General features: G+C 40.5%; 1 protein-coding gene across 2 annotated transcripts in view; it reads left to right on the top strand.

Annotated features, from left to right (window-relative positions):
- Positions 1-20,606, top strand: part of LOC145455991 (uncharacterized) — a 36,886-nt gene extending 16,280 nt beyond the window's left edge. The window contains exons 16-38 of one of the 2 annotated variants that reach the window (XM_080334017.1): positions 396-668; positions 1,056-1,243; positions 1,518-1,608; positions 1,668-1,725; positions 3,198-3,406; positions 3,972-4,082; positions 4,207-4,409; positions 7,382-7,532; positions 7,990-8,103; positions 8,326-8,556; positions 9,343-9,537; positions 9,789-9,938; positions 10,982-11,154; positions 11,829-12,036; positions 12,733-12,917; positions 14,804-14,954; positions 15,017-15,150; positions 15,861-16,233; positions 16,623-16,835; positions 17,472-17,621; positions 17,775-17,917; positions 18,166-18,338; positions 19,242-20,606. In XM_080334017.1, the coding sequence (XP_080190143.1) occupies positions 396-668; positions 1,056-1,243; positions 1,518-1,608; positions 1,668-1,725; positions 3,198-3,406; positions 3,972-4,082; positions 4,207-4,409; positions 7,382-7,532; positions 7,990-8,103; positions 8,326-8,556; positions 9,343-9,537; positions 9,789-9,938; positions 10,982-11,154; positions 11,829-12,036; positions 12,733-12,917; positions 14,804-14,954; positions 15,017-15,150; positions 15,861-16,233; positions 16,623-16,835; positions 17,472-17,621; positions 17,775-17,917; positions 18,166-18,338; positions 19,242-19,410 (4,046 nt within the window). In that variant the 3' untranslated portion in view covers positions 19,411-20,606. The remainder of the gene's footprint in view (positions 1-395; positions 669-1,055; positions 1,244-1,517; positions 1,609-1,667; positions 1,726-3,197; positions 3,407-3,971; positions 4,083-4,206; positions 4,410-7,381; positions 7,533-7,989; positions 8,104-8,325; positions 8,557-9,342; positions 9,538-9,788; positions 9,939-10,981; positions 11,155-11,828; positions 12,037-12,732; positions 12,918-14,803; positions 14,955-15,016; positions 15,151-15,860; positions 16,234-16,622; positions 16,836-17,471; positions 17,622-17,774; positions 17,918-18,165; positions 18,339-19,241) is intronic. The other variant, XM_080334018.1, reaches the window with a different exon arrangement.
- The last annotated feature ends 401 nt before the right edge of the window (positions 20,607-21,007 follow it).

Raw genomic sequence — 21,007 nt, 5'->3', positions numbered from 1 at the left:
TGACTTGGACTCGAACTCGAGTCAAACATTACGACTCAGACTCGACCCTCTACTAGCTGACTCGAACTCGGACTTGACTCGATGGTGATTGGAAAATGACTCGACTTGACCCAGGGTTGTTACCAAGTCACAAGGTTCAGAGTCACCAGTCAATTTCACTTGTATAGTTTTGACTCGAGTTAAGTCGAGTCATTTTGCATTCACCGCCGAGTCAAGTCCGAGTCAGCGGGTCGAGTCTGAGTCATAGTGGTATGACTCGAGTCCGAGTCCAAGGCAAGTTTACCGTTCAGTATCGGATTCAAATCAAATGACTCGAGTCAAGTCAAGTCAACGAAAAAATGCAACTTGAGTTGAGTCTTTACATGACTTCTTGTAAAACATTGATTCTGTCCCAGGTCTACCTGGAGAATCCGGTGCCACCGGTCCGGCCGGACAAAAAGGCGTGAGAGGATTCCCCGGGACGCCCGGCCGAGGTCCGCCTGGAGACGATGGAATTCCGGGCAGACCCGGCACCACCGGCGAACCCGGTCCGCCCGGACCTATCGGTTCCCGCGGTCGAGATTACGTTATCAGCGAGGAAGACATGAAGGAAATGGTCACCCCGGGACGTCCTGGTATTCCGGGACCGCCAGGACCGGCTGGAAATCCAGGGATGTCTGGTGTGTCAGGTAAAAGCTGGTATAACGAATTTACTCCAGATACCTTGTTTGAAAATCTCGTACTGTGTATGGTTAATTGGTTATCCAACTAGATCAGTGGTTCTCAATCTTTTTGTCTTCGCAGACATATATAGCAACAAAATTTGGAAACAGATTTCTAATAAACATATCACGTCAAGCCTAATCATTTCGATCTAGCAGCTCCTCTTAAGTTAATCTGGAATAACGGTGAGGTACATCGCAGGAGAAAACGAATTTTTGCAAAGAAATTTTTTCAAAAACCTCAACAAAACATCTTTATATACAGCAACATGTTAATGTTTGTATCAGTAGGCTATAAGTAATTTAAAAAACCTATTGGCCATCTTTGCTATCAACATTTTCTGTATTCCTCAGGCCTAACCGGACCCCCTGGTCAGAAGGGTGAAGAATGTGATGTATGCGAACCGGGGCCCAAAGGTGAAACCGGACTGCCCGGTAGGATTGGCGAGAGTGGGAACCCTGGCGCGGACGGTCCGGCTGGCAGAGATGGCCGGGACGGGGAAAAAGGATCGACCGGCTTGTCTGGACTCAACGGGAGAGAAGTGGGTATTCTAGAACTAGTATTGCCTAAAAAATTTACAGTACAGAGCAAGTAGTTTTGCCTGAAAAACCTTAGAATCAGGTTAAGTAAAAGTAGAAGCATAATTAGTCGAGTACAAGTCGAGTCAATACACAAATTGACTCATATCAAGTCGAGTCACCAAAATATCGTGACTCGAGTCATTATAACCCTGGTAGAAGCAGTCAAAAAAGATATCCAAGCGACTGAATCTGTAATGTTTTTAAGCAGAATCGATAATATTACTTTCTTACTAGGGGCCCAGAGGACTTGACGGTTTGGTTGGCCCGGCGGGACAGAAGGGTGAACGCGGCGAAGCTCTTATAACACAAATCAAAGGAGACAAGGGTAAGTGTCCGTATTGCTATGTATGTTAACGGGCAGTATCGTGGACCGTTATAATTCAGGTAACTCCGGTCTCACTGGTCCGCCTGGGGAGTCGGGGCTCAACGGTCTTCCGGGCAGGTAAGTTGTGTTAATTTTCATCAACGCGGTGCTTTGATTAGAATTGAAACTATAGCTGCACAGTTCTTTCCGAATTAGATTAGAATTATAGCTACTCATTTTTTTCAAATTTGATTAGAATTCGAATTATAGCTACACAGTGTCTTCCAAATTAAATTGGAATTAGAACTACAGGTGCACAGTGTCTTCCAAATTAGATTAGAATTATAGCTACCCATTTTTTTCAAATCAGATTAGAATTTGAATTATAGCTACACAGTGTCTTCCAAATTAGATTGGAATTAGAACTACAGGTGCACAGTGTCTTCCAAATTAGATTAAAATTATAGCTACTCATTTTTTTCAAATTAGATTAGAATTTGAATTATAGCTACACAGTGTCTTCCAAATTAGATTGGAATTAGGACTATAGGCTCACAGTGTCTTCCAAATTAGATTAGAATTATAGCTACCCATTTTTTTCAAATTAGATTAGAATTTGAATTATAGCTACACAGTGTCTTCCAAATTAGATTGGAATTAGGACTATAGGTGCACAGTGTCTTCCATATTTGATTAGAATTATAGCTACTCATTTTTTCAAATTAGAATAGAATTAGGACTATAGGTGCACATGCACAGTGTCTTCCAAATTAGATTAGAATTATAGCTACTAATTTTTTCAAATTAGATTATAATTTGAAATATAGCTATACAGTGTCTTCCAAATTAGATTGGAATTAGAACTATAGGTGCACAGTGTCTTCCAAATTAGATTAGAATCATAGCTACTCATTTTTTTCAAATTAGATTAGAATTTGAATTATAGCTACACAGTGTCTTCCAAGTTAGATTGGAATTAGAACTATAGGTGCACACTGCACAGTGTCTTCCATATTTGATTAGAATTATAGCTACTCATTTTTTTCAAATTAGATTAGAATTAGAATTATAGCCTACACATTTTTTTAAAATTAGATTAGAATTAGAATTGGAATTGCTGAATGTGGAACTTTCGCGAATTAGACGAGAATTAAAATTTTAGCAAAGCAACATTACACAAATTAGGTTAGTGTCGGAATTACTGATTTCGCGAAAAAACAGTTAACTATCGTGAGTCTAATCTAATTTGGAAAAGCAGCTGATTTTCTAGTTGAATTAGATTTTGAATTTGTAAGGAACGAAGCTCAAGTTCATTTCAGTTCTAATCATCAAATTTTTCTGAATTTGTGGATTTAGTAATTGTAATCTAATTGGAAAAATAGCAAACTGTATAGCTATCATTCCAATTCTAAGATAATTTGGAGAAGCAACCAATTTTCTAGTTGAAATAGATTCAGAATTTGAAAAATATACAACATCAAATCATTTTCAGTGAAACCAGAAATTAGATTAGAATTAAATTATCGAATTATATTAGTTAGTTATCTGGTTGTCCAAGTCTTCTGTAGGCTGGTGTCGCGTCAATTTATCGCCATATTTTTGCTAAACAGGGACGGTTTCGACGGCCCCCCTGGCGAGAAAGGTATCCGCGGCGAGGTGGGACCGCCCGGCAGAATGGGCTTTGAAGGCAAACCCGGCGAGCGCGGTCCGCCAGGTCTGCCGGGACGCGACGGTCTCAGCATCCCTGGCGAGCCGGGTAGCAAGGGCAGTAAAGGAGAACAGGGACTGGCTGGACTGCCGGGTCTGGTCGGATATGAAGGTACAGTTATCTTCGAGTGTAATGTATCCGACAATATGAATATATTGTTTGTTGCTATGATAATAAAATATTTGTAAATATATTTTTATTACAAAATCTACGGACCAGTTGATAAAACTGTGATATTGGCTAAAATATCGCTGTGCCTCGAATTTAGCTCAATCGCAACCTGTAAAGCGTAGCTATAAGAGTAGAATTCATCATGAAAAAATTAAAAAATTTCAAATTACCTTCATGAAATTGTTAATTTGTCTTAAAACGGTGCATAAAAAAATCTCGCTCAATTCCAATCGGTAGAAGCAATGTAATTTTAGTGGAAATTTTTTATTTGAAAAATTCATTATTTACGCTGGGTAATTTTGTAAATTATAATTAAGATTTGTCATGCATCTTTTTTTAAACCAACTCAACAAAATAATGGTAAAAACTGAAATTTATTTGTAATAAATCTAAATTTTGCAACGTTTTCTTCACCAAGCACACAGAAGAATTTGAAAAAAAACATCATTTTGATCAGCCATCGTGCCCATGTGAATGGTAACTGGGACTCTTGCTGGTGTTTTAGGTCCCAAAGGAGATGCGGCAGCCGCCAGGGTGGTCACCGGAGAACAGGGAGAACCCGGCGAGCCTGGTCCGCCAGGTATTAAAGGCCGGTCCGGTCCGGTCGGAGAAAGAGGTATGCTTTTATGTCACAAAACTTGCTGTCATGGTGGGCTCTTCACTGATTACCTCCCCTTTTCAGAGTGCGGAAGTAATATTTTTACGTTAGTCTCGTAGTTGACACGGTCACTGTGTTCCAGGTCCGCGTGGCGCGGAAGGTCGCGCCGGCCTGCGCGGCGAAAAGGGAGGAAAAGGCATGTCCGGTCTGCCGGGACTAAGCACGCGTGGCCTGACTGGAGACAAGGGTGCCGCTGGAGTTGCCGGACCGTCCGGAGAAAAGGGACAGTCGGGGCTACCAGGGCGCAACGGCGCCCCGGGACCTATGGGAATGAAAGGAGAACAGGTGCGGTAGTTGAATAGTGATATGATGAATAATAAGTAACACATATAGGATAGATAATTGTAGTTGTATAATTAGATTAAGTAGGGCGAAATGCCGGTAATCTCATTCTAATGTAATTTGTGAATTTTTTTTTTGCTGTAATTTTAATTCTAATGTAATTTCTGATTTTCGTGTAAACGCTACAGGAAAACTGCATCGCCCGAAACCAGCCAAGTTTGTTTTACAGACTTTTTCCATTTTTGTGCTTATAAGAATGATTTGCATTTTCAGGAAAACCGAAAATTAAATTAGAATTAAAATGCGTGCATTAGGGCTGTTCAAAAATAACTTTTTTTTCCTGAATCTTGCAGGTTACTTGATTAAATCGTTAGGTTGCCTTAACCGATTGGCGCCGGCTGCAATTTTCGAAAAATTTTACTTCAATTTTCAAAGTCGAATAACTGTACCTTAATGGGATTGGAACACGTCAAACAAGGTGTCGTTCGATTCAGAACTTCAACGCGCATCCGATTGCGCCACTCAAATCATTTCGAGCACTGTGTCTGGCCACTTATATCAAGAGCAAGCCGAGAATTCGTTGATGAGAAACGTATTACATTTACTGTACTCTTTATAAACCTTAACATGGATATCTGGTGACATAGGCTTCTTGTGAATCATATCGGCGAGGAAATCATGATTATGGAGATGGCTCAGTCGATCTAATACGCCCTAATATCGCCGTTATCCAATAGATACAATACTGACGGTTTGCACAATAAACACGCGCCAGGCCGCAGAGTGAATGAGTCATCGGCGAGTGAGTGAGTGACGCGCGTGTATTTATTAGGTAGTGTAGCCTTCCAGGGCATTTACAAAGCTTATAGAGCACGTAAATGGGTCACTTTAGTATTGATAAACGGAGATTGTCAAGACCTAACCATAAGGACAAACCACAAACGCATATCTTACTACTACGTAATGTTTATGACGTTAGTTGGTAGCACTTCATACAGACATGATACACACGTTTGCGGGGAATACACAGCGTGTAGAATTGGTCTTGTTGCGATATATACATCACTATTAGCTGTTAGTCTGATGTAGATATAATCTTATGGGCATGTACTCTCCACAGAAACAATCTAAGAATGTCTACTACCGATAAAATTCAGGATATAACACACTATGTTACAGATATTCGTCCCTGCGTTTGACACTAGTGTGGTAGTCTGCAGGAATTCTCTTCACGATTTTTAGAAGCGGCCTTGGGGTGACATAGGCATAACTAATGTTGTTTATTTTGTCCTTGAAGGTGGAGATTGGCTAGTTCTATTGAAAGAGACAATCCGTAAATGTCTTTCATTACTACAACGAAAGATATACATCGTTATACGACAGCTCTTTGTATATCCAGATGAACACTTTTGCGTAGGTATATGCGCTGAGTAATATTGTATTTATTCCGAATTATACTTGACTATTAGCCATTATTTAGAATCGTATAGGCAGCAACTATTCACAGACACAATCTATGAAGGTATATCACTATTACAACTCGATACATATCCCGTTTTGTGACCAGTATTCATCCATCTTCTTGAAGCTGGTACGGTAGGCTGCGAGAATTCGCTTCCCGGTTTTCAAATGCCACCTTGAGCGATGCAGACATAACTAGTATAGTTGTTTTAGGAAGAAAATCAGAAGCTGACAAGCACTATTCATAGAAACAAACTACAACGACTGGCTATGACGAATAAAACCAAATATACGACAGGGTATATGATGGGTATCGGGAACGCGCGTTTCCACGAAATGATGCGGTCGGCGGATATCTTTTTCACGCGGCCTATCACATAGATTTATAACAGCTTATATGTAACTAATATCAGATACGAAGATATGTGTGAACTTGTATGGACACTAGCTTTTCACAGAAAGAAACAACTATGCTCTAAGACGGCTAGAACAAAACATACAGTACGTTATCTGAGAGTGGTCAATGCCGCGCGTGTTGCCGAGACAGTGTATTTTGCAACATATTTATCTACGGTATTTGATATCCGATTTCGACGTCTTAGTTATAATATATATCAAATTATATGGTATCAATGAACTTGCACAAACAATATCTATCCGCAGACATGAACAGCAGCGACCTAGCACGATTAGAACGGGATATATAGTGGTTCTAATACAGTACGCTTCCCTCTAACGGCAATGGGTAAAAATACCCACGCCGGCGGGAGACGGTTAAAAAACGACGCACACCAAATTTGAATTCATTCCAACCAATATTCGCCGATTTCGTAGAGTTTGAAAATTTTGAATTTGCCTAAAAATGCAAAAAATTTTTTTTTCAAATTTTCCTTCCAACTTTATGAAATTGTTGCGCTGTCTTCAAAAACGATGGAAAACAAATTTGACTCAATTCCAAGCTGCAGAAGCGGAGTTATTCAAGTTTTTTGATGATAATTCTGGGATGATCCACCAATCAAGGATAATCCCAGAATTATCAAAGAAAAACTGAAATAACTCCACTTCTACGGCTTCGAATTGCGTCAAATTTGTTTTGCATCGTTTTCGAAGACAGCGCAACAATTTCATGGGGTTGGCAGAAAAATTTGAAAAACATTTTTTTTTGCATTTTTAGGCGAATACAAAATTTTCAAACTCTACGAAATCGGCGAATATTGATTGGAATGAATTCAAATTTGGTGTGCGTCGTTTTTTAAGGCAACCTAACGATTTAATCAAGTAACCTGCAAGATTCAGGAAAAAAGGTTATTTTTGAACAGCCCTAGCGTGCATAGACACATTTCACAAATTACATTATAATTAGCTTACCGGCAGTTTCGCTATAAAAAGTCTAATTAGACAACTAGAATTATCTAATTGTCCGAATTTCATCCAGCTTATAGGAGTCGCCGTGTTTTTGTTAACCCACAAGTTCAGAATTACACCGTATTATAAAAACATTTTAATATTTCAAGGGAGAGCCTGGCGTTGGCTTACCTGGACTCGCCGGATATGCAGGAGAAGACGGTGAACCAGGTCTAAAAGGAGAGCTAGGCCCACCTGGCGTGACTGGGATGGCAGGCTTGCCCGGACTACCAGGACGGCAAGGCCGACCAGGCAGCCCAGGTAATAATATTTTAGATTATATGGAGTGAAATGTAACCAAGTAACAAGGTTCCGAGTCACAAGTCAATCTCACTTTTATAGTTTTGACTCAAGTCAAGTCGAGTCATTTTCAATTCGCCACCGAGTCAAGTTTGAGTCAGTGAGTAGAGGGTCGTGTTCGTGTCGTAATGCTCCCTGTTCAGCTTTGAGTTCAATATGGTTCAACCTACATTTTTCAACTCTTCTCGAGCGATATAGAATGGCCCGTGTTCATAATATCGTAATTTTCCTCGCTTTTAACAGTTTTTGGTCCTATTTTCCAAGTATCAGGACTGATAGACGAAATACCGATAACGTGGTGACCAACTATACTTCGAGGCTACAATGAAATGTCTGTCTCGAGTCTTATGACTTGGTTCTAGTCTGTAATGTTCTTCTTCCTAACTACTACCTCTTACAAATTTGAATATATTTTCAGGTCAAAAAGGTTCTATGGGACTGGCAGGACCAGCTGGCCCACAGGGACCTGTCGGCGACGGATTGCCTGGACCTGCCGGACCGCAAGGTCCTGAAGGGCTGCCGGGACTCACTGGTAAGCAGCGAATTCACAGAGAGATTAATTATAGTCAACTTGCCTTTATCCAAATGGAAAGTGTGAAATTAACCAATCAGTGCTTGTGTCCATAAAATTCGGACACTATGGTAGGATGCTTATAAAACTCAGTTTTGGGTATAAAAAGTTTGAAAACCACTTCCTTAGGTCATCGTCACACTAATAAATTCAACGGTCTTAACACCTTGTAAAATCTTCAAGGTCGCGAAGGCCCGGAGGGCATGACTGGAGACCCCGGTCCACCTGGCAGAGACGTGGTCGGTCAACGCGGCGACGACGGTCAAGACGGCGCCCCGGGACTGCGCGGCTTATCTGGCGAGAAAGGCGAGCCGGGTCTGGCGGGATTGACGGGCTTGAAAGGTGACCTGGGCCAGAAAGGAGAGAAAGGCATCCAGGGCAGGGAAGGCCAGCAAGGCTTTCCGGGGCAAACTGGTGAGTGTCTGCTTGATGTTTGCTCTGCTGCTGCTATTGCTGCGTGTATAATAAGTAGGACGATTTTTCTGACCTAAAAAACGGAAGATTTTGACCTGAAAGATCAAAATTTTGACATTTTTTTACCTAAAAAAACTTGATTATGACCAAATTTTGACCTCGCATATACAAATTAGGTGTTTTCGCACGTAATGTTAAAATTGTACTACGTATCTACCATTTCTGGTTGGTACTGTCTGTCTTTACGAAGTAGTTTGACCTGAAAAAAACGTTTTTGACTTGAAAACTGACAAATTTTTACTTGAAAAAAAAATCTGGCCCTATAAAGAATTCCAGTAGTTACATCACGTATTATGGTAGAAATAATTAAAGTTGGTTATAGTACAACGAAAGATACTTTCCTACATTCTCGGGTATAAGAACCAATGCCCGCGCAGTCTTGCTTCAGTCAGGATATTGCGGTACATTGAGCACAACACCATGTCAATCTATTTGTTTCATTTGACCGTTTATGATTCACAATGAACAGACAATGGGCTGTCTGCAACGGTAGGCCTATAAAGTAGGCTACAAGCTGTGAAATGTCTAATGATAGGTTCGCCGACAGTGCAAACATCTACGATACAAACGAATTGTGGGGGTCAAAGAAATTTGACTTTGCAAACAATTTTGACAATATTTCGACTTATTTTGACGTGTCAAAAAAAAATCGCCCTGATAATCACATTCACGTAATTACCCAAAAAAGTGTTCAATACCGATAATAATCTAACACCACTACCACAGGTCCTCAAGGTGTGAAGGGTGACCTCGGCGAGCCAGGGACCCAGGGCGAAGACGGACAGCCCGGTTTGAATGGCCTGAAAGGAGAGACCGGACCTACGGGCCCAAAAGGAGAGCCCGGCGATAAGGGTGACTCCGCAGACCAAGCCATGCGCGGACCAGGCAGCCTTGGTAGCAAAGGAGACAAAGGACAAAAGGGTAAGCTGTTGTAGCAGACTTGGACTAGATAATTCTAGCTGTCTAATTGAATTTCAATCTAATTCGGGAAAAACTGTGTAGCTGTAATTTTAATTCTAATCTAATTTGGAAAAGCCGATAATTTTCTAGCTGTCACAAATCTGATTTCAACGGAAAATTTGCGTCTCACACAATAACAATGGTCATGGTCACGCTATTTTCGAAAAATTTTAAAAATGACAAAAAATTTAATTTTAAATTTCCTGTTTCAGGGAATCCTGGAATGTTCGGAATGACCGGACCGCCCGGACCCAAAGGCGAATTCGGACAGAAGGGTAAAACCGGATTCGTGGGCAGCAAGGGTGACATGGGGTCTCCTGGCGTCGGCATCCCTGGCCAAAAAGGACGCGCTGGAACGCCAGGTATGTTGAAATGTTTTTATTTAAAAACAAACAATGAAGACTCTGTGCCACGCCTCCTTGTTTTACAACGACAATTGTTTGGGAAGTGCCAATTCCCATCTTTGAGAGTGATTTTTTGGGGCTTTCAGTGCCCTGATTGGATTGCAATATATGTTTTTGGAATCAGTGTCAGATACCGATGAAGGCCGATTTCATTCATTTCTTTTACAGCAGTGCTTCGTGAACATTTTTTTGTAGCATATTTTTTGTGGTTACATTGAACCCCCTAATCTTGAAGTTAATGGATAAAAAAGGCCATCACTTCTCCCCAGTTCATGGTATGGTCTCGTCTGTGTAGTGTAGTTGTACCAAAAAGGCCATTAGTTTCGCTGGAGTCCTATGGCGACTGGTAAAGGGCAATGTAGTTTTCTAGTTGTAGTTTCATTGACCTCTCAGAATTAGTCCAATCAGGGTTGTAACCAAGTCACAAGTCAATCTCACTTTTATAGTTATGACTCGAGTCAAGTCCGAGAGAGACGAGGTTCGAGTCCGAGTCCAAGTCATAGCGTTGACTGCTCAGTTTCGAGTTAAAGTCTCGTTAAAGCCACTTTTTTGACTCTATTTGGTGATATCGAATGGTTCGCATTTATAATATACTAATTTCCCTCGCTTTTAGCAGTTTTTGGTCGCATTTTCAAGTACCAGTACCAATAGACGTAATCCCAACAGTGTGGTTACTTTACTATTCTTCGAAATTACAATCAAATGTCGGTCTTAGCCGTCTGAGACTCGAGTCATGTGACTTGCTTTGAGTCATGCGCAATGACTCCAGTCCAAGTCGAGTCAATAGTCGAGTCAATACACATATTGACTCGAGTCGAGTCATTTCCGTATTTTGAGAAAATGACTCGAGTCATCAGATAATCGTGACTCGAGTCATTACAACCCGGGTCCGAGAATCCCCAAGGGGGCAATGGACCCCAGGTTAGGTCATTTAGCTTATGGAAGCTAGATACAAGATTACAGAAAGCTACCAGGCTAACGATTCCGTCACCCTTTTTCAGGTTTTAACGGTGAAAAGGGGTCCGAAGGGCCCCAAGGTCCCAGCGGCGAAGTGGGAATGAAAGGTGCCCGTGGCGAAACTGGCCGGGACGGCGTTCAAGGACCGCCTGGTCCTAGAGGCTACGCCGGCGAAGACAGCAGTGTCCCAGGGCTGGCTGGAGAGGATGGTGTCCCGGTAAGCTAGGCCTGTGTAAATCATGGACAGTGTCTTAATAATGTTGAAGTTATTTTTGGACTGCGAAATTTGATCCTGAATATATTAATAAAGTCAAAAGTGGTCAAAGTGATCAGCTACTTAATTATTAATAATGATAATATGATAATTTATTGGAGCGTCGAATATGTCATCTCTACACTCGGACACAGATTAGACAATTCTAGTTGTGTAATTCGGCTATTTGTGCAAAATGCTGGTAATATAATTCTAATCTAATTTTCGAAATTTCAATTCTTATCTAATTTGTGGTTTTTCCGGAAATGCAACAGGAGAACTATAGCTTTCTTTACAGACATTTGACATCAATTCATTCAATGTTCAAGTTTTCGCGAATTTAGTAGTTCTAATTCGAATCTGATTTGAAAACAAAAATCGATGCCGATATAAATTCTAATTTTAATCTAATTTGGAAAATCCTGTGTAGCTATGATTCTAATTCTTGTCTTATTTGAAGGAAAACGGTGTAGCCATAATCCTAATCATAATTTAATTAGGAAATTAACTAGCTATAATTCTAGTTTTAATCTAATTTGGACAAACCTGTGTATATTTCGTTAATTTTCTGGCTAGTGAGTAACCCAAATATCTAGAAAACCACATTTGGTACCCAGACTTACCCACATACTTTTTAGGGACGTAACGGGCTCGACGGCGCGCCTGGCGACAAAGGTGACACGGGACCCACCGGTCCGGCGGGTCTAATCGGACCCAAAGGTTCGACGGGACGAAAAGGCAGTCCCGGCGTCCCAGGCTTCCCTGGTCCGGATGGCGAAAAGGGCGAATCCGGTCGTGACGGGCTAAACGGACTGCAAGGCGAAATGGGCAGAGATGGTGCCGATGGTGAGATTGGAAATTAATATTATTTTTTATTGGAATAGTTGGAATTGGGCGAATCACAGCATATGAAACGTGTAGTGCAAAGGGTTGTTCAAAAATAGCTTTTTTCTTCTAATTTTCGCGGCTAATTGATAAAATTGTTCGATATAAAAAAATGTTGCACACCAAACTTGGCTCAATTCCAACCAATAGATATGAAGCTATAGGAGTTTAAAAATTTTAAATTTATTATAAAAAAATTGTATTTTTTTTTTTTCAAATTTTACTATCAACCCCATGAAATTGTTAAGTTGTCTACAAAAACGATGCGAAACAAATTTGACGCGATTCCAACCAGTAGAAGCGAAGTTATTTGAGTTTTTCAATAATAATTCTATGATTACCCATCGTCAATGCTATTTTTTCGAATCCAAAATTTTCAACTGCAATAATTTCGCTTGTACCTGTTGGAATTAAGCAAAAATTGTTATGCGCCGTTATTTTAGACAATTTCACAATATCATGGGGTTGACGGTAAAATTCGAAAAAAATCTCCAATATTTTCATGTTATATTCAAACTTTGCGAACTTCTGTAGCTTCACATCTACCAGTCGGTATTGAGCCGAATTTGGTGTGCAACGTTTTTTTCCTTCGCCCACCCAACCATACCCACAGTCAAGGTGGACGCTTGCTCGCAATATATAATATTTCGACCACAGGTGCGGCCGGCCCGCCTGGTCAAAAGGGGGCCGTGGGTCAACCCGGTTACCCGGGCATGAACGGTCTGAACGGCATTACCGGCAGTAAAGGGGAACCGGGAGAATCTCTCGCGGGACCGCAAGGCCTGCCGGGACGCGTGGGTCCAGCCGGACCACAGGGTGAACAGGGAGACGTCGGCATCACGGTGAGAATGCTGTCACTTATGGATATCTAGATAATTCTAGCTGTCTAATTAGGCTAATTATAGCAAAATGCCTGCAATCTAATTTGCAAAAAATGTGTAGCTATAATTGTAATTCTAATCTAATTTGGAAAAAACTGTGTAGCTACAATTCTAATTTTAGTCTAATCTGGGAAAAACTTTGCAGCTATAATTCTAATTCTAATCTAATTTGAAAAATGCTGTGTAGCTATAATTCTAATTCTAATCTAATTCGGAAAAAGGCAGTGTAGCTATAATTCTAATTCTAATCTAATCTGGGAAAAGCTTTGTAGTTATAATGCTAATTCTAATCTAATTTGAAAAAAGCTATGCAGTTCTAATTCTGATTCTATGCAATTCTAATTCTGGTATAATTTGGAAAAATCTGTGTAGCTATTATTCTAATTCTAATCTAATTTGGAAAAAAAAACTTTGTAGCTACGATTCTAATTTTAGTCTAATCTGGAAAAAGCTGTGCATCTATAATTCAAATTCAATTTTATTTGAAAAAAAAACGCTGTGTAGCTACAATTCTAATCTAATCTGGGAAAAGTTTTACAGCTATAATCCTAATTCAATTTTATTTGGAAAAGGCAGTGTAGCTACAATTCTAATTCTAATCTAATTTAGAAGGAGCCGTGTAGCTATAATTCTAATCTAATTTGGAAGAAGCTGTGTAGCTATAATTCTAATTGTAGTATAATTTTGAAAAGCTATGTAGCTATAATTCTAATTCTAATCTAATTTGGAAAAAGCTGTGTAGCTATAATTCTAATTCTAATCTAATTTGGAAAAAGCTTTGCAGCTATAATTCTAATTCTAATCTAATTTGGAAGAAGCTGTGTAGCTATAATTCTAATTGTAGTATAATTTTGAAAAGCTATGTAGCTATAATTCTAATTCTAATCTAATTTGAAAAAAGCTATGCAGTAATAATTCTAATTCTAATCTAATTTGGAAACAAAAACTTTGTAGCTATAATTCTAATTCTAATCTAATTTGAAAAAAGCTATGCAGTTATAATTCTAATTCTAATCTAATTTGGAAAAAAAACTTTGTAGCTACGATTCTAATTTTAGTCTATTCTGGGAAAAGCTGTGCATCTATAATTCTAATTCAATTTAATCTGAAAAAAAAACACTGTGTAGCTACAATTCTAATTCTAATCTAATCTGGAAAAGGTTTTACAGCTATAATTCTAATTCTAATCTAATTTGGAAAAAAACTTGTGTATCTAATCCAATTCTAATTCTAATCTAATCTGGAAAAAGCTTTACAGCTATAATTCTAATTCTAATCTAATTTAGAAGGAGCCGTGTAGCTATAATTCTAATCTAATTTGGAAGAAGCTGTGTAGCTATAATTCTAATTGTAGTATAATTTTGAAAAGCTATGTAGCTATAATTCTAATTCTAATCTAATTTGGAAAAAGCTGTGTAGCTATAATTCTAATTCTAATCTGATTTAGGAAAAAGCTGTGTAGCTATAATTCTAATGCCAATCTAATTTGGAAAAATCTGTGTAGCTATAAATCCAATTCTAATCTAATTTGGAAAAAGCTGTGTAGCTATAATTCCAAATCTAATCTAATTTGGAAAAAGCTGTGTAGCTATAATTCTAATTCTAATCTGATTTAGGAAAAAGCTGTGTAGCTATAATTCTAATGCCAATCTAATTTGGAAAAATCTGTGCACTCCAGCTGTGTAGCTATAATTCAAATTCTAATCTAATTTGTAAAAAGCTGTGTAGCTGTAATTCTAATCTAATTTGGAAAAAGCTGTGTAGCTATAACTCTTAAGTATTTTGCTAGTGACCATGTATGCAATATTATACTGATGCATTCAAATATTGTAATCTCCTAATCATAGGGTGCTCGGGGTCCGACTGGAGAGAAGGGTGAAGTGGGTGAGCCTGGGCCGGAGGGTCTTGAAGGCGAACGAGGCTACATCGGCCCCAGGGGAGATTCGGTCAAGGGAGAAAAGGGAGAGGTCGGAAGACCTGGTCCGGCCGGGCCTAAAGGTTTGTACCGAGGACTGTATGTCATATTTTTGCAGCTAACTAGGTCGCAATTTTTTTGTTAGGTACTCAAGGCGTACCAGGGTTGACTGGATTGGCAGGAATCATCGGGGCTAAGGGCAGTGTGGGTGATAAGGGCGAACCGGGTCTTGCCGGGTTTACTGGCGCTCCAGGGCCGGAAGGGTCGGTCGGTTTTCAGGTTAGTGTGCGGTCTGTCTGAATTTATGTTTTGCCCGAAAAACTGAAAACCATCAAGTAGGCAAAATGTACTTGAAGTAATTCATAGGGTTGTAACCAAGTCACAAGGTTCCGAGTCACAAGTCAATCTCACTTTTATAATTTTGACTCTAGTCAAGTCGAGTCATATTCAATTCACCACCGAGTCAAGTCCGAGTTGGTGAGTAGATGATCGAGTCCGAGTCATCGTGTTTTGACTCGAGTCCGAGTCCAAGTCATTATGTTCGCTGTTCTGTTCCGTTTTGCCGGATCAACCCACTTTTTTCAACTCTGCTCGAGCGATATAAAATGGCTCGCGTTCATAATATCGTAATTTTCCTCGTTTTTATCAGTTTTTGGTCCTATTTTCCAAGTATCAGGACTGATAGACGAAATACCGATAATGTGGTGACTTGACTATTCATCAAAATTACAATGAAATGTCGGTCTTGGCCGTCCTAGTCTTGAGTCGTATGACTTGGTTCGAGTCGTGCACAATGACTCGAGTACAAGTCGAGTCAATACAAAAATTGAACGAGTCGAGTCAATTTACGCATTTGAAAAAATGCTTCGAGTCAAGTCGAGTCACCAAAAAATAGCGACTTGAGTCGGACTCAAGTCGAGTCATGACTCGAGTCATTACAACCCAGGTAATGACCACCAACGACTACAATTCTGTGTTCTAATATCCAGGGTGCCAGAGGGGCCAGAGGCCAACGTGGCGAAAAAGGCGACCAAGGCGACATAGGCTTGCAAGGTTTCCCAGGACGTACCGGCGAGGCAGGAGAACCCGGCGCGGCAGGTCTGGCCGGTCTGGAAGGTCCAAAAGGAGACACCGGACCAGCCGGTCCGGCGGGACTCAACGCCCAGGCAATTATCAAGCAAGGCCCGGAAGGGCCACGCGGTGAATCTGGGGCGCCGGGTCTGAACGGACTGCGGGGCTTACGTGGACCGGCTGGGCCTAAGGGGTCCGCCGGGCAGAAAGGAGATTCCGGTCGGGACGGGTTGGATGGTAGGGATGGAGATAATGGTGTGGCTGGAGAACCGGGCCCACAAGGACCGCCAGGTATAGTGGACTGCATCTACTGTAGGGCGAATAATAATTAGAATAAAAAGAGACCACTATGCTGATTCTCGACATTTTTTTAGGCAAAACTGCTTCATTTTAACACTTTGATTTTTGAAAAGTAGAATGTCATGATTACTCTCCGAAAATGCCCCTGTATCACAGTAACTGAATCTATTTTCTCGAATGACTCGAGTACATGTTGAGTCAATACACAAGCTGACTCGAGTCGAGTCATTTTGCGTTTTCAAAAAAATAATTCGAGTCATGACTCGAGTCATAACAACCCCGAGTCATTAGTCATTAGACTACATCCATGAATACTTTCAGATTATCGTTTTCAACCCGAAGTAGTTTGACATGTCTTTGAAACTCTTCTGTGTGTTCAGGCCCGCCTGGTCTGGGCGGTAGGAACGGTCGAAACGGCCCGCCCGGTCCAGTTGGCGATTCGGGCATCGGCATTCTCAACCACGGATACTTCATCACGAGGCACAGTCAAACGGCTAACGTCACAGAATGTCCGTTGGGCACCGCGAAAATGTGGGACGGATATTCGTTGCTTTACATACAAGGGAACGAAAGAGCTCATGGACAAGATCTAGGTATGCAGACTGAATTGTATACGATGGCGCTGTTCCTTGCTCAATCCTAATATATTAGTAGCACTAGCTCGCCTATGCAAGATATATCATATTCATCTGACGTAGGATACTTAGCCAGTGATATGCGCAATAGGGTTGTTCAAAACTACCTTTTTTTCAAATTTCTGCGCCCATTTGATAAAACGGTCAGGCTAAAAAGCGTTGCTCACCAAATTTTACTCAATTCCGACCTGTAGAAGTGACGTTATTAGACTTTAAAAATTCTGAATTTACTGCAAATTTTTTTTTTCAAATTCTACTGTCTGCAGCATGAAATTGTTAAGTTGTGTATAAAATCCATGTATAAAAAATTTGGATCAATTCCATCTGGTAGAAGTTATTGTGATTGTAAACCTTGGATTTGAAAAATTTGTATTTACAGTGAGTAATCCTAGGATTATTACTTAAAACTCTAACAACTTGATCATATACTACTTAGAGACTTAGCTTCATTGATTTTTCCATATTTCCAAGTTACGTTAAATAGTAGCCACAGAAAAACACCTGTCCAGCGGCTGGAACCATTATATTATTGATAGCTTGACTTGCCGTAATGCCAGTCGAGAGGTAATCATTTAAATTATGGATTTTACGCAGGTCAATCGGGTTCTTGCATGAGAAGATTCAGCACCATGCCCTTTCTGTTCTGTAACGTGAACAACAACTGCCGAGTGGCCTCTAGAAACGATTATTCGTTCTGGCTGTCCACACCTGAACCACTGCCCATGTCCATGGAAAACGTACAAGGTAAACTTATCTTGCGGATATGCTTATCGTTGTTATGGAATAGGGAATTAATAATTTGGTTGGAAACTGATATAAAATGTGTACCTGGTACTGTGCAGTATATATTATTGCAAAAGTTGACAGTATTCATGATTTACGGTAATATATTTACAGAGGAGCAAATCCGGCCCTACATCAGCCGATGCGCCGTGTGCGAAGCCCCCTCCATGACGATAGCAGTCCACAGCCAGTCCGAGATTGTACCTGAGTGTCCCAGGAACTGGGAGAGCCTGTGGATCGGATACAGCTTTGTGATGGTAAGTCGGCAGAGTACTCGGCTAGGCTTTTAGATGGTCCAAGTGATTTTGTATCATGTAAATAATATTTTGAATCATAATTCCCATTGAAATATATTTAATTCAACTGTATACAGCAGATCTGTACCTCAAAGAAGCTCTATAAATAGATATATACAAATTATGTTAATGTATCTATAAATAGGATAAGCAAATATGAATATCAGACATATCACTGCAAGGTGTCAACTTTCGTCCTGTCCTTTCAGCACACATCGGCGGGAGCTGAGGGAGGCGGACAGTCTCTGCAGTCTCCCGGGTCTTGTTTGGAAGATTTCAGAGCGTCGCCCTTCATAGAGTGTCACGGAAAAGGCACTTGCAATCAGTTCGCCAACGGTTTCAGCTTCTGGCTGGCCACGATCAGCCAGAGCCAAATGTTCAAGTGCGTGCGGAATTAAGTTTTCAGTGTTTTTGTTTGTCGGGAATTGTTGAAACCGATACAGAGAAGTGGTGAAAATGTATGTTTTGAAGGGTCAAATGAGAGTGTGTCGTCTACGGGCAGTAGAGTTACTAAAAAAGAACTTTCATTTCCGGATTCCGGGGATTCACTGGTTAAAATTTGAGGTTTGCTAAAAAAAAACGTTGCACACCAAAGTTGCCTCAATTCCAACTGGTGGATGTCAAGTTTGAATATTTTGAATTTATTATGAAAAAACCATGAAAATTATACTGTCAACCCCATGAAATTGTCGAGTTGTCTAAAAGAACAATGCGTAACAGTTTTTTCTCACTTCCAACCGGTAGAAGCGAAGTTATTGCAGTTTGAAATTTTGGTTTTGCAAAAAAATTGCATTGACGGGGGGTAATCCCACAATTATGAATGAAAAACTCAAATAAATTCGCTTCTACGGGTTGAAATTGCATCGAATTTATTTTGCATCTCAACTATTTCATGGGGGGGGGGGGACAGTAAAATTTGAAATTGAAAAAAAAATTTAATATAAATTCAAAATATTTAAACTCCTGTATCTTGACATCTGCGAGTTGGAATCGAGCCAAATTTGTTGTGCAACGTTTTCTTAGCCATCCTATCAATTTAAATCAGCGAATCCTTGGAATCTGGAAAAAACGTTAATTTTCAACGAAAATAACGGGCAGATGATTTTGGGGTTGTGACATCGCGGGGGAATTATGACGAGATGTCGTATATCGTGTTGACAGTCAATGGCTGGATGCAACAATTTCAGTAGTGGAATACTAATTAGATTAAAAATACAATGCTAAACTTCGAATTGATTACTTTCATCGCGATTCTCCTCAGTACTGATCTTTTTCTCTCTCACAGGAAACCAGTGCCCGAAACTCTGAAAGCCGGCGACCTGAGAACGCGCATCAGCCGTTGCGTGGTGTGCATGCGGTCTTTCCAGGACCAGGTGGTGTCCAGGGTGCCGGTTCGGAACGGGCCGGTCATTCCCGAAATCAATTTCGACATCGGACGCTCGCGCGGCATTTGAAGAGAAAGCGAATTATTTATAAACCAAAAATGAAAATCATTTCAAGACGGCCGCGCGCCGTATGAAGAAATGCGGAAATTTGTGTCGTGTGCTAAATGCGGACTGTATTCATGTTCGTCCGAGGATTTTATCCGAGTACCGCCAGTTTCCCGGTCGCTTTGTATTCTACTTTTTCATCGCGTCACTTTTTTTCCGATTTTCGAACAGCATAAATAGTTTCTACGCGCTTTATTTTGCTTACGAACCAAGTGTTTTTCCTTGTTTTTACTCCAAAATAGCAATAAGACATCTAATATACCGCGTAATTCATGCAGTACAACCCAGCTATACGTAACACGTCGTCACGATTTCGGACGACCGTTTTTTCGCGATTGTGACGTCACAGGTCGTCCGTAAGGACTCACCATGCTGCGACTTTGATGCGCTGAAATTATAACCAGACTCGGGCAATTAGATAATTCTAGTTGTCTAATTGATGCAGGTAATGTAATTCAAATCTAATTTGTGATATGTATCTATGCTCTAATTTTATTTGTAATGTAATTTCTGGTTTTCATGTAAATGCTGCGGGAGGATTGTATAGCGCGCCACGAGCCGAGCTTGCTGCACAGACATTTGATACGAACTCAAGTTGATTTTTGCTGCGTTTCTTCCTAGTTCGGAATTCAACTCAATTTCCAAGTTTTTACGCATTCTGTAATTCTAGTTCTAGTCTAATTCGGTAAAAATTGTGTAGCTATAATTCTAATCCTAATCCATTTCGGTTTGCCTGCCTTAAATAAAGCCTGATGTTAATTACCTATCTGTAAATTGATCGCCGGTGTTATCTTGTAAATGTAGTTTTTGCTCGCTTACCCGCAGAAATAGTAAGAAATAATCCCCGAATTTTGTACTAACCTGAATACGCTTACAGGTTTTCATGTAGAGACGCGTCCTTCGGTTTCCAAAGCACTTTCATTGTATATTACTTCTCTGGCTTGTGTATAGCGTTACTTGATGGATGTGTACCAAGCCGCCGTCTACGGTTTAGCGTGTTTTGCAGGCGTATTTCTGCTTCTACTGTCGTGTATTGTATTTTCTCTTACGCCCTTGGATGAAATGTCGCGGGGCTGTTATGTTTAAGGCGACTTTCGGCGGTATCTTTAGAAGCGAGGGCCGTTAAATCAGCATCTTTTCAATAGAGTATAGTTAAAGTTTGTGGCGTGTGGTGTAATCAGTTGTGCAGAGTAAAGAATCAGTGTAATGTGGTCTACGAATATAAGTGCCACCGGACAGGCAGGACCGCGTCAAACAACTTGCCCCTTGACTCATCCCACGAAGTTTGATCCAGAACAGGCAAAGGCCATGAATTTTGCTATTGGCAAACATCAGTTGTGCGAGAAGTATTCGAGATGGCAGATTCCGCGTTGTCGGGAGAGGGCGTTCAGCCGTTCACAATTTCATTTGTGTGACTTGGAGTCGACTTTTATCAAAATACTCTGACATAGTTTGTGCCAGCACAGTTCGTGTTCCGTCTGGAAATAGTATATTAAGCGATCTCTTCGCGACATACTTACCAATTCTCTACTAGTTGCTGACGATTACCCCTGACTGATGC

The sequence above is a fragment of the Botryllus schlosseri genome, chromosome 14 (assembly GCF_051294905.1).
Source record: "Botryllus schlosseri isolate E-star chromosome 14, Bs_hap1, whole genome shotgun sequence".
Lineage (NCBI taxonomy): Eukaryota > Metazoa > Chordata > Ascidiacea > Stolidobranchia > Styelidae > Botryllus > Botryllus schlosseri.
Note: the sequence above shows the minus strand (reverse complement) of the source record. Positions and strands in the feature narration are given on the sequence as shown.